The 11,580-nt window shown below is 43.5% G+C and overlaps 1 protein-coding gene across 1 annotated transcript in view; it reads left to right on the plus strand.

The window, feature by feature from the left end:
• Positions 1-10,420, plus strand: part of adam22 (ADAM metallopeptidase domain 22) — a gene marked incomplete at both ends in the record, with an annotated part of 60,084 nt that extends 49,664 nt beyond the window's left edge. The window contains 17 exon segments of the mRNA XM_080858459.1: positions 1,160-1,259; positions 1,375-1,446; positions 2,041-2,133; positions 2,721-2,801; positions 2,889-2,939; positions 3,145-3,208; positions 3,646-3,751; positions 4,078-4,197; positions 4,366-4,534; positions 4,898-5,009; positions 6,364-6,454; positions 6,768-6,821; positions 6,978-7,178; positions 8,557-8,654; positions 8,777-8,843; positions 10,176-10,376; positions 10,378-10,420. Coding sequence (XP_080714585.1) covers positions 1,160-1,259; positions 1,375-1,446; positions 2,041-2,133; positions 2,721-2,801; positions 2,889-2,939; positions 3,145-3,208; positions 3,646-3,751; positions 4,078-4,197; positions 4,366-4,534; positions 4,898-5,009; positions 6,364-6,454; positions 6,768-6,821; positions 6,978-7,178; positions 8,557-8,654; positions 8,777-8,843; positions 10,176-10,376; positions 10,378-10,420 — 1,723 coding nt within the window.
• Positions 10,421-11,580: the final 1,160 nt, after the last annotated feature.

The following is an 11,580-nucleotide window of genomic DNA, read 5'->3' on the forward strand; positions in this document are numbered from 1 at the left end:
TGTGTGTGTGTATATGTGTCTGCATGTTTGTGAGAGAAAGGGAGACTGTCACATGATATGATGTTAGGAATGTAAGGGATCTCATTTGGATCACTTTACCGTAAGAGGATAGAGGTTAAGAGCTCTTCAGGTTACAGGAAGTATGTTTGTGTGTGTGTGTTTGTGTGTGTGTGCGTGTGTATGTGCCACTTAAAACTCCCCAGGCGTGGGTGTGGCCTACAGCTTATTGAATACAAAAGAAGCCAAAGCGCCAAAGATCAGTACTCATAGCAGGTGTAGGAGGGCTGAACCAGGGCATGTTAGTCTAAACCAGGTCACATCTGGATCTGCCACCATCTGGATAAACCAGAACCGCTTTTCACGTGATCTGTGTAAAAGGTTTCTCTGAAGTGAGACAAACAATTGGACTCCGTTCACTCTGCGCCAATCCAAATCCCAGCAAGATAGTTAGATATGCAAGTCTTTTTTGGAGTCTCGTGTGTCTTGACTGTATGTATGTTGGTTTGGTGTTTTTAAGTTTAGCTCTCCAGTAGCCGTGAGCCACTGTTTCTCAGGTCAGGTTCTGAGAAGCCCCCACACGTGCTGATCTTACTTGGCCTTAGTTAGCCTAAATACGACGACCAGTCAGCCAGTGATCAATGACTATCCATACGTTAACACAATATAAACATTTGTGCTGACAGCATAGGAAGCACAGTGAAAGGCTAGGGTGGACACAGCTGAGAAACAGTGACTGTGTGTTGAATCCGGACGCTTCTTTAAATTCTTTCCGCTAGCTAACGTGTGTGTTGTGCTTTGTCGCTTGAGATAGACCAGAGGCCAATATATGTTCCACTTACATTACACCAACCCTAGTTTCACATGGTCAAGATCCTCAGCTAGAAAAGGATCTTTTTGTATTTCACAGAACCTGGTAGACAGCGAGAAACTATAGCTGCTAATTGCACTGACTACCCCCAAAGAAGGGCTGCTTTGGATTGAGGTCTGACCCTCTGTGTTTATCACAAGGAACAAAAGCACACACTCACACACCTTAGTTTGTTGGTGAACTATCGGTGGAAGGTTCCGAGACTGGTGTGTGGCTCTGTGTATGTGTATGTGTGAGAGAGTGTGTGTGAAGTAGAGTGTCCGTACACTAAACCTCAGGTCTGTCACACAGTTTTTATCTGCCCAAGCGCTTCTCCGACTGCAACGTGGAGGAGTACCACAACTTCCTCAACAGTGGAGGAGGGGCCTGCCTCTTCAACAAACCCACAAAGGTACCATGGACCACCTCACACCCAAATTAGATAGATTGTTAGTATATCTGTATGCGTGATCAAATATTTAAATTAATCTCTCTGTCTCTCTCTCTTTGTGTGTGTGTGTGTGTAGTTGCTGGAGCCCCCAGAGTGTGGTAATGGTTTTGTTGAGCCTGGAGAGGATTGTGACTGTGGTACCCCTGCGGTGAGTTTTGTCAATCTCTACTCTCCTCTTAGCTCCTCTCTCTGCTCTCCTCTCTTCTCTTCTCTTCTCTTCTTCTCTCCTCTCCTCTCTTCTCTTCTCCTCTCCTCTCCTCTCCTCTCCTCTTCTATCCTCTTTCTCCTCTCCTATATTAGCATCTCTCTTTCATCTCTCCCCCGTTCTGTTCTTCTCTCCTCTATTCTATTATTTCTCTTCTTCTTTAATTTAGTTTCCTCCATGAAAACCCTCATTTCCTTTGCTATTCTTCCATTTTCATCTCTCTTTCTCATGTTGTTCATCTCATCTTTCATCTATGCATTCTCCATACATCTGTTCATTCTGATCTCTGCATTCCTCTCTCCTCAGCCACTGTTCTCTGTTCCTCACTCTCTCCTCCATTTTGTTTGGCTTAAGCACAAGTCATAATTGATTAAACATGAGGGACCTGTGTAGGACTTCTGCTTACCTTTCGGGCGTTCCATCGTTATCCTCATGTAGTTGTCTTCACAGCCCCCACCTCTGTGTGCTGTGTGTGTGTGTGTGTGTGTGTTGGTGCCCTGGGTGTGAGCAGTGTGTCCTCTGTGTCTCTGTTTGCAGGAGTGTGAGCTGGAGGGGGAGGACTGCTGTAAGAAGTGCACCTTCACGCAAGGCTCCAAGTGCAGCAATGGACAATGTTGCGCGAACTGCCAGGTTTGTTTGTGTGTGTGTGTTTGTGTGTGTGTGTTTAGGTGTGTTTAGGTGTGTGTATTTGTGTGTGTTTGTGTGTGTGTGGGTGTGTGTGTGCGTGTGAGTGTGTGTGTACACATGTATCAAATGAGTGCTGTTGGTGGGATCTGGAGGGGAGCAACTTAGTGTGTGTGTTTTATGAGCGTGTTCCATGACCATGATTTATAGATATTGGGTGTGGTGGTGGTGGTGGGGAGGGGGGGGGGGGGGGGGGGTATGTATAATGAATGTTCTCACACCTGTGTGGGCAATAGCTCATTTGTAAACTGCAGTGGTGCTGTGTGTGTGTGCGTGTGTGCGCGCACATGTGTGTGTGTGTGTGTGTGTGTGTGTGTGTGTGTGTGTGTGTGTGTGTGTGTGTGTGTGTGTGTGTGTGTGTGAGTGAGTGAGTGCGCAATGGTACAGTGTGTGTGTGTGTGTGTGTAGTAGTGTCTGTGTGTGTGTCTGTGTGTGTGTGTTTGTGTGTGTGTGTGGGTATCTCTGTGTGTGTTAGCTCATAAATGTATCACGGCGGTGCAGTGTGTGTAATGAAAGCGGTCTCGTGTCTTCAGCTGGAGTATTCGGGGGTGGTGTGTCGAGAGGCAGTGAGTGACTGTGACATTCCCGAAAACTGCACTGGCAACTCAAGCCAGGTGAGGGCGACATCCACTGGCACTGATTTCTTTACATGTACATAAAAATCTAGGTTTTTACTAGTGATCATGGTTCCTTTTTTTCAGTGTCCTCCAAATGTCCACAAGATGGATGGGTATACCTGTGAAAAAGATCAGGTACCAGCTAATTTCATTTTACAAACACACATGAACACACACACACGCACATTATCAACAGCATGATGGTTTAAAAAAATGTACTTATTCAGATGTAAATAAAGTATGTGTTACTTCTGTTAGTGATTATTCTGTCTGTGAAAAGTGTTTGTCTATCATACATACTGCTTTGGAGTGTGACTGCTGATACTTGCGATTGTAACAGGGCCGATGTTTCAACGGAAGATGCCGGACTAAAGACAGACAGTGTAAATACATCTGGGGAGAAAGTGAGTCCATTTTGCATTTTAAATCTGTGAGAAGTATTCATATTCAAATATTCATTATGCTGAGTCATGCATTTAATCTGCTCCTGTACATGTGTATCTCTCTTTCTTTCTCTCTCTCATTCTTTCTCTATCTGTCTGTCTGTCTCTCTTTCTTTCTCTCTCTCGCACTCTCTCTATCTGTCTGTCTGTCTCTCTTTATCTCTCTCTCTCTCTCTATTTGCCTGTCTGTCTCTCTTTCTTTCTCCCTCTCTCTCGCTCACTCTATCTGTCTGTCTCTCTTTCTCTCTCTCTCTCGCTCTCTATATCTGTCTGTCTGTCTGTCTGTCTGTCTGTCTTTCTTTCTTTCTCTCTCTCTCTCTCTCTCTCTATCTGTCTGTCTCTCTTTCTTTCTCTCTCCCTCTCTCTCTCTCTTTGTGTGTGTCTGTGTGCTTCCACAGAGGCCACAGCAGGTGACAAGTTCTGTTATGAGAAGCTGAACATCGAGGGGACAGAGAAGGGGAACTGTGGGAAGGATAAGGATACGTGGATCCAGTGCAAAAAGCAGTAGGTCCCCAGCACCACGCAGTGGCTCTTTACACACAGACAGGACTTCACCCTAAGTCAAATAGCTTGCGGGAATGAAATGCCACAGGGTCAATGTTTACCAATGTTCTCAGTTTTCCATTATGAGACATTATTTTAGTTTTCCACTTTCAACTTTCAACATAACAACATTAAACTTTGTTATTTATGCCTTGTCAGTGCAATGCACTGCATATTTACTGTTTCCATAAAATATAAGATTTTTTTATATATATTTAAGGAATATCATATGACAAATGACCGAAAACAAACGTGTGTTTGTAAAATGTGTTTATTTGTGTTAACAGGGATGTCCACTGTGGGTATCTACTGTGCGCCAACATCTCTCCTGCTCCCAGGCTGGGAGAGCTGCAGGGAGGTCTGACCTCCTTCAGTGTGGCCCAGCACAGTGCCTCTATGGACTGCAGGTACACACACACACACACACACACACACACACACACACACACACACACTTCAGACTGATTTGTACTTAGCTGTGTCAGTATGCACATAAGTTGTACTGTGGCATACCGCATCACTGCGTGTTCTCTTGTTCTCTGCGATGACTCCACCTCCCTGCTCTGTGCTGGCAGTGGGGGTCACGTGCTGATCGACGGGGACACAGACCTGGGCTACGTGGAGGACGGCACGGCCTGTGGCACCGACAGCATCTGCTTCAACCATAAGTGTCTGCCAGTGCAGGAGTTCAACTTCAGCACCTGCCCCGGCACCACCGAGAAGGTCATCTGCTCCGGACACGGGGTATGTGTCTGACTGTGTGTGTACGCAGGCGGCTGTTTTTGTGTGTGTCTGTGTGTGTGTGTGTGTGTGTGTGTGTGTGTGTGTCTGTGTGTATCTGTGTCCACGTGTGTGCGTCCATGTCTGTGCAGTCGCCTAACCCATTTGTAACCAAACTGTACATACTAACCTTCTCTGGATGTTATGTCTTACATTGTCCTGCTAACAAGCAGAGTACCACTACAAGCCGCGTAGTATACCTGAGGTTTAGCGCCATTTGTTGGTTTCATGTAGGTATGCCAGCGAGGATGTGCAGCCCCAGTTTAGATAGACTATTCCAAATGTTCATGATTTCACCTTGACTTCTGTTCTTGTCTCCTGTGTCAGGTGTGCAGTAACGAGCTGCGGTGTGTGTGTACTCTGGGGTGGGCAGGAGAGGACTGTAACTCCACCTCTCCTCTCAGCGCCCTCATCGTGCGCCCCACATCCTCGTCCTCAGGTACAGACACACACACACACAAGCACGCACGCAAGCACGCACGCACGCACACAAACACACAAAAATACACACACGCACACACACACACACACACACACACACACACATACACATAATTACACTCACTTACACACTCAAGTGTACTGTATATACAGTCAAATGGTCACTCATATTTGAACACTCTTAAACATTTCCTTTAATTGGGGTTTTAATTTGGTGCTTTTTTTTCATCAGCCTTGGGGAAATTTGTTTCCAGTAAAGCTGTGTGGTATTGTTCCTCATAAATGTACATGATGGTATAACATGAGCCTTTCAGTCATCTGCTAGCTGTTCATTTTCTGTTCTCCTGCTCAACCCATTCGTTCATTCGCATACATAAAGTATGATCTGTATTGCTGTTTCTCATGTTCTCATTATTTATTTAAAAATGTCCCCTTTTTTTCTTTTGTTTGTTGTACTGTTCTTTTTCTCGCTCATCCATTCTTTGTCGGCAGCCTCGTGCCATGTGCAGGAGTGAAGTCAGCTTTTGAGTTGTAGGTTGTAAGACGCCTGATCTTCCATGTGCTCCTTTTCCCCTGCCTTCATCTTTCTCCCCATCTTCCTCCTCACCTCCTCCTCACCTACTTTCTTACCCTATGTTTTCCACAATGTGTGTGTGTGTGTGTTTTATAAAGAGACCTCAAACCTTGGTTGATTTGGAGTGACGTGTTTTTGTGTGTGTGTGAGATGGGTTCCAAGCTAATATGATCACTGGTAAGTTGATCGTACAACAAATCACTGTGTGCAGTGACTTTATAGGTGGTGGTTGGTGAGGTGATTTGATTAATTGAATTGATTGATTGAATTCATGCCTGGTTGTTTTGGCCTTTCTGTGTGCTGAGTGTGAGACATGTTCAGCAGCTCAAACATACACAGACCACTCTGTTGGCTAGTTAGCAGCGAGAGCAGCTGGCACATTTACCATTACACCCCTTAAATTTAATTTCCCCATTCACTACATAAAACTGTGTGGTCGTTCATCCTTCACACCACAGGAAACTCTCACTTCTTGTGTTTACCACTACATGTGTTACACTACAGTGCTAAATAATTATGTAGATGTCTGAAATGACTTGAATAATATGCCATTCACTTGCTAACATACATGCTAAATTTGTATATTTTTTCCCACAGTTTATTTGTAAACCCTTCACTAGCCAACAGAAAATGTCCTGTATGGTTGTGAACAACTGTTGAACATTTACTTCCTGGTGTGTGGTTAAATCCCGTCTGTCAGTGTTGTTGACTGTGAAATGGTGGTGGCATTACTCTCATGTTGCCAGGGTTACATTCTAACGCTGTGTCTCTCCCGTAGCCTATGCGAACACCAACATCATCGTCGGCGCCATCTGTGGCTCCATCCTAGTGCTCGGGCTCATCGTGGCCATCTCGGCCTGGGGATACAAGTGAGTGGAAACCTTTCAGATTCAAAACAGACAATCGACTGACCACAATTACCTACATGAATGTACAGGGAGTACAGAGTATAAACTGGATACAGACACACTGGTAAACTCAACTGTGCATTGTAATATGTGAGAGCACACCCTGATGGTGCATAGCTGTGGTGCTCTTGTCTGTTTCCTGACCACTGCTGACTTGAACACACACAAAACACACACACACACACACACACACACACACACACACACACACACACACACACACACACACACATGCATATTGTCCTCACTGTTCTTTTGGCTTCCTTCTCCTTAGGAGCTACAGGCAACGCAAATACGCAGAGTCAGAAGTTCACAGAAGATTCTGCCGGTGAGTCAGTGTTTACCTCGCTCGCAATAAGAAACTGAATGTAATGAAATGACATTAACAATTGATGATATTGTCCTGTGATGTTTTTGTGCATGCATTAACGTGCCCCTGTGTGTGTGTGTGTGTGTGTGTGTCCGAACACACTCCCTGACCTAGACAAATGCCGGCGGGTGACTATGTGAAGAAGCCAGGCGACGCAGACTCGTTCTACAGCGACATGCCGCAGGGCGTGAGCTCCAACTCAGCCAGCAGCTCCAAGAAGAGGTCGGCCTACCTGTCGCACCTGCAGATCTACACCTGCTCCTTCACCCCCTCCATGCCCTCCATCAGCCAAAACATCTCTCTGTTCGGCTTCAGGTGTGCCCTCACCTTCATCGCCATCCTCATCACCCTCACCCCAGCTGCCGGCTTTGGTTGACTGATTTTGCCAGTTTAGGATTGTGCCTCTCTGTTTTTGTCCAGCTCAGGCTTTTTTGCACTTTCTAAGTGTGTCTTGTAAGGCAAGTGTTAAACAGCAGTGTTTTTTTATATCAGGAGTCAGTTCAATTCTTTTCAAAGCCTCTCATTTGACTTCTAGAAAGGAATTGCTTCTTCTCAGTTAGACTGACTGGCTTTTCAAAGCCTCTCATTTGACTTCTAGAAAAGAATTGCTTCTTCTCAGTTAGACTGACTTGCTTTTCAAAGCCTCTCATTTGACTTCTAGAAAATAATTGCTTTTTCTCAGTTAGACTGACTTGCTTTTCAAAGCCTCTCATTTGACTTCTAGAAAGAAATTGCTGTTCACGGGGTCTACCAAAATCAAGCTATATCAAATTGCTCATATAAACAAAACATGTTTTGATCTCTTGTAAGCTTTTAGGATTTCTCCACCAATCTCATCTATCGCTTCCCTAATTGGCCTTTCAGAGCTCATAATCAACTGATTTTAATTTGTTGTTCTTGAGTGAGATAGAGTATGTGGTGAAAAGTCACCGGTTTTACTGAAACTTGTGTGTTAAACTACATACATTTTATGCAGTGTATTTAGCTTGCCACACAAACTGTGTGTACAAGGCTGAGCTAGCCTTCGCTAAACCACACCCATCTGCTCTTCAGCTAAGTGTGCTAATGCTAACCTCCTGCACTTACCTGTTAGCTACTCCTGCGATACGATTTTAAGCATCAAAGTCACTCAGGTAATTTCCCATCAGCCATCTGTGCTACTCCTGAGCGGGCCTCTGAGTAAGTAACAAGATGGTGGACATACCTATGTGAGTATCTCCTATCCAACGCAGAAAGCCATGGCAACATCCTGTCATTCATTCCACATGCTGTTCCCTCATGCTCTTGTTGTCATAAAGGTATCATGGTCATCTGTGGCGGTTTCACTCACATTCATTTCCATCTTCAGATGTCTATGTGTCTGTTTTGTGTCTTTATTGTGTGTGTGTGTGTGTGTGTGTGTTTGTTAGTGGTTTTAGTATTTTAGTTGGTTGTCTTATGATGTTATGACTGGAAGGTTGGTGTTCTTAACTCGGAAAAACCCATTTAAACTAAGACAAGAATAGTCATGATAAAAACAATATACTGGATCTGTCTTTGTTATTAAGTTGGTTTTAAACAAAATTTCAGACATTTGGGTTAAATTTCCTTCTTTGGTGAAACCATAACGTGACCAAAATCACCTATCTGTTTCGCCACTGTGTTGCTTTTGTTTGATGGATGTCTCTCTGGGTTGTGTGGCTTTGTCCTGAAGGTCTAATGGTCTGTCTCACTCATGGAGCGAAAGAATCCCAGATGCCAAACACTCCGACATCTGTGAGAATGGACGACCCAGGAGCAACTCATGGCAAGGTAACACACGCGCACACACACATACACACACACACACACACACACATACAAATACACACAATATATCCTTTTAGCTGATACAGTATTGACATTGACATTTTTTTCTCTGGTGTACTCCACAGGGAATGTAAGTGGAAGCCGTAGAAAGATGAAGGGCAAGAAGTTCCGTGCACGGTCCAACTCCACAGAGTAAGTCATGTTCCTTCCGAGGTGATGCGTATGATATGGGCATGGGCTCTCTCCTACTGGGTTGACAGCTACACTCACTATCCAACTGCCTTAAAGATTTGTGAAAGTGTTTTTCTATGTGGAATATCATCCCTCACCCCATACTAACTTCACTTCAAAACTAAATTAAAGAGTGACGGTTTTTCATGTTGCATGGGAGTCAGACAAAAGCCATTTGGGCGGGGGGGGGTTGCAATAAGCTACTAACACCATTAGGTGGCAGCAAAACGTGTTATTGTATCTTAATTAGGCATGTGTAATGTTTTGACTGTCATACATGTCATTCATAGCAAATAATCAGGCATGGAGAGTCTTCCTAAAGGCATCATGGGATATTATTTTGAGGAATGGATGTCCTGTGTCACTCATCTAAAATATGACTGTGAACAACACTGTGCTCTCATCATTGTCTCTGAACTCTGCACATCTCATGATGTGATAGTGTCTTGGGTATGCAGTGTCATAATATCTCACATAAGGGATTACAGATGAATGTGAATAACTGTATTAATGATTTTGAGTTTGTGCACACTTGTTTCGTTTATTTATTTTTCCCTGGAATGAGACGCATGTGTAACTTGCACATGTATTTTTTTTTTGTTTACGTCTCTCTGAATGCAGCACCAAAGCCTGGATATTTTCATTCAAGCTTCTTTTCTTCCCTCTGCGTGGTTGTTTGTTTGTTTTGTTGTTGTTGTTTTTGTTGTCATGCACCTGGATCTAGACGCATGAGACCAAACAACTGGAACAGAAATGCTTTGAAGGAACAAAAAAATTGCCACCACAACCAAAATGCAATTGACCATCAACCCATCCCCACCCCAACCCCAAAATAAGACCCTTTAACACACAATTGAAACACTGGTACAATTATCTCTCTGTAATGTAAACCAGTGCTGACTATTTAAATGATAACTGGTCCATAGAGTTGTGGACTTCTGGGCTAGATTATGTCCTATCTGCTGAATATAGTGTACAAAACTAGTCCAGCTGTAGGCCAGCTTTCTACTTTATGAAGACCACTTTATCTCTGTAGCCAACCCCACTTGAAGCACTCCCTCTCACACCTCCCTTGATCTGACCATCTCCTCTCCTCTCCTCACTTGCATCTTGGTGGACTGTAGAGAATGTCAATGCTGTGCTCTGCTATCTTATACGATTACCTCTCCTTCTCCTCTCTCCATTCTTTCTCTCTTCCTCTCCTTTCCTCACCGCTCCCCTTGGCCTTCACTCTTCTTTCTCTCTCTCTCTTCTCTCTGCTCACCATTACCCCCCCTCCCAACCCTCCTACAGGTTTTTAACCCCTTGCATCCAAACTGAGTATTATGTAACTAAATGGGTGGAGGATGTGAATAAAAACACTGAAGAACCCTATCTTAGGTACCGACACAGATCACCTCACACCCCTCACCAACCCCGCTTAAAAGCCCTTTCTTTTAAAACCTACCTCCTCCCCCTTTTTCAGTTTCATTTTTGTCATAGAAATGTCAATTGTTCTTTTTTTAGGTACCGTTTTCTGTGTTCGTTTTGGAGATTGATTTATTTGGTTCATTAATTGATTGATTGATTGGTCGGTTGATTCTCTAATTTTGTTTTACTTTGTCTGTTTAGGCACCTTGAAGACTTAATATTAATTTTACTCCAAAGACAACATACATTTGTTATCACTTAGTCTAGCCAGTACACCATCAGAATACTGTGTCATGTGCTAATTGCTATCACCATACCCCCCATAGCAGACTCTTACGTCTGCCTCTCTTACACAAAGACTCTGTAGGCCATTCATAGATGATTAAACAGTAACATAAAATGCATACAAATTTGAGATATAGTTACTTTATGAGCGTTCAGCATATTTTCATGCTGTGAGCACACCACGCTTGACACAAGACACAAGAATTACGAGGACGATTTGACCCGTACCAGCCTACTCATGTGTTCCTCATGTGAATAGTTATTCATAATATCTATGTCATATAGCAATCTACTTTGGAAACACCTTCCCAAAAAAAAGCCTGACTAGATAAACTTGTCAAGACCGTGGCATTCTAACACATGTTCATAACCACTAGGTGGCACAGGAGAGCCCAAAATGATCATCCCTTTCACCTTAACATTGCACACACATTTTGTCACCATAGCACTGTGCCTTTTAAAGCATTCATGTTTTTATGTGCTCCTGCTACGGTCACATCTTAATCTGTGAGGGAACACATTACCTACAGTATTTTTAAATGTTCCCAAAATGCCTTTGACGCACTTTCTCAACAGGAAGTGTTTTTTTTTTTTTTTATCTGTGTAAGGCTTCATCTTCACATGAATTCGAAGAATAGAAGTGAGACCGAATACAACCTTTGATCTTCGAAACGAATGATACAAAAAAAGTGTTGAATTACTTTCAGAAGCAGCTCAAATTCACCGCAAAAGTGCTTCTCAGTCGTCATGACACTAGCTACCTCTTAACCACAATCTACCTCATACCTGTTCCAGTAGTGTGAATCCAGAAAGAGTAGTTTGTGTGACATTAAGGATTTTTACTTGAATTTTATGTTTCATTTTACGTGTTTTATGTTTCAATTGTTTAGCATTTTTAGGACAACTTTGGCTGTTCTTTGTGTTACTTTCCTTACCTCATCTCTGTACATATCTCTGCATGTGCATTGCATTGAGTGTGATTGTGTGTGTGTGTGTGTGTGTG

This window comes from Sprattus sprattus (genome assembly GCF_963457725.1).
Source record: "Sprattus sprattus genome assembly, chromosome: 19".
Taxonomy (NCBI): Eukaryota; Metazoa; Chordata; class Actinopteri; order Clupeiformes; family Clupeidae; genus Sprattus; species Sprattus sprattus.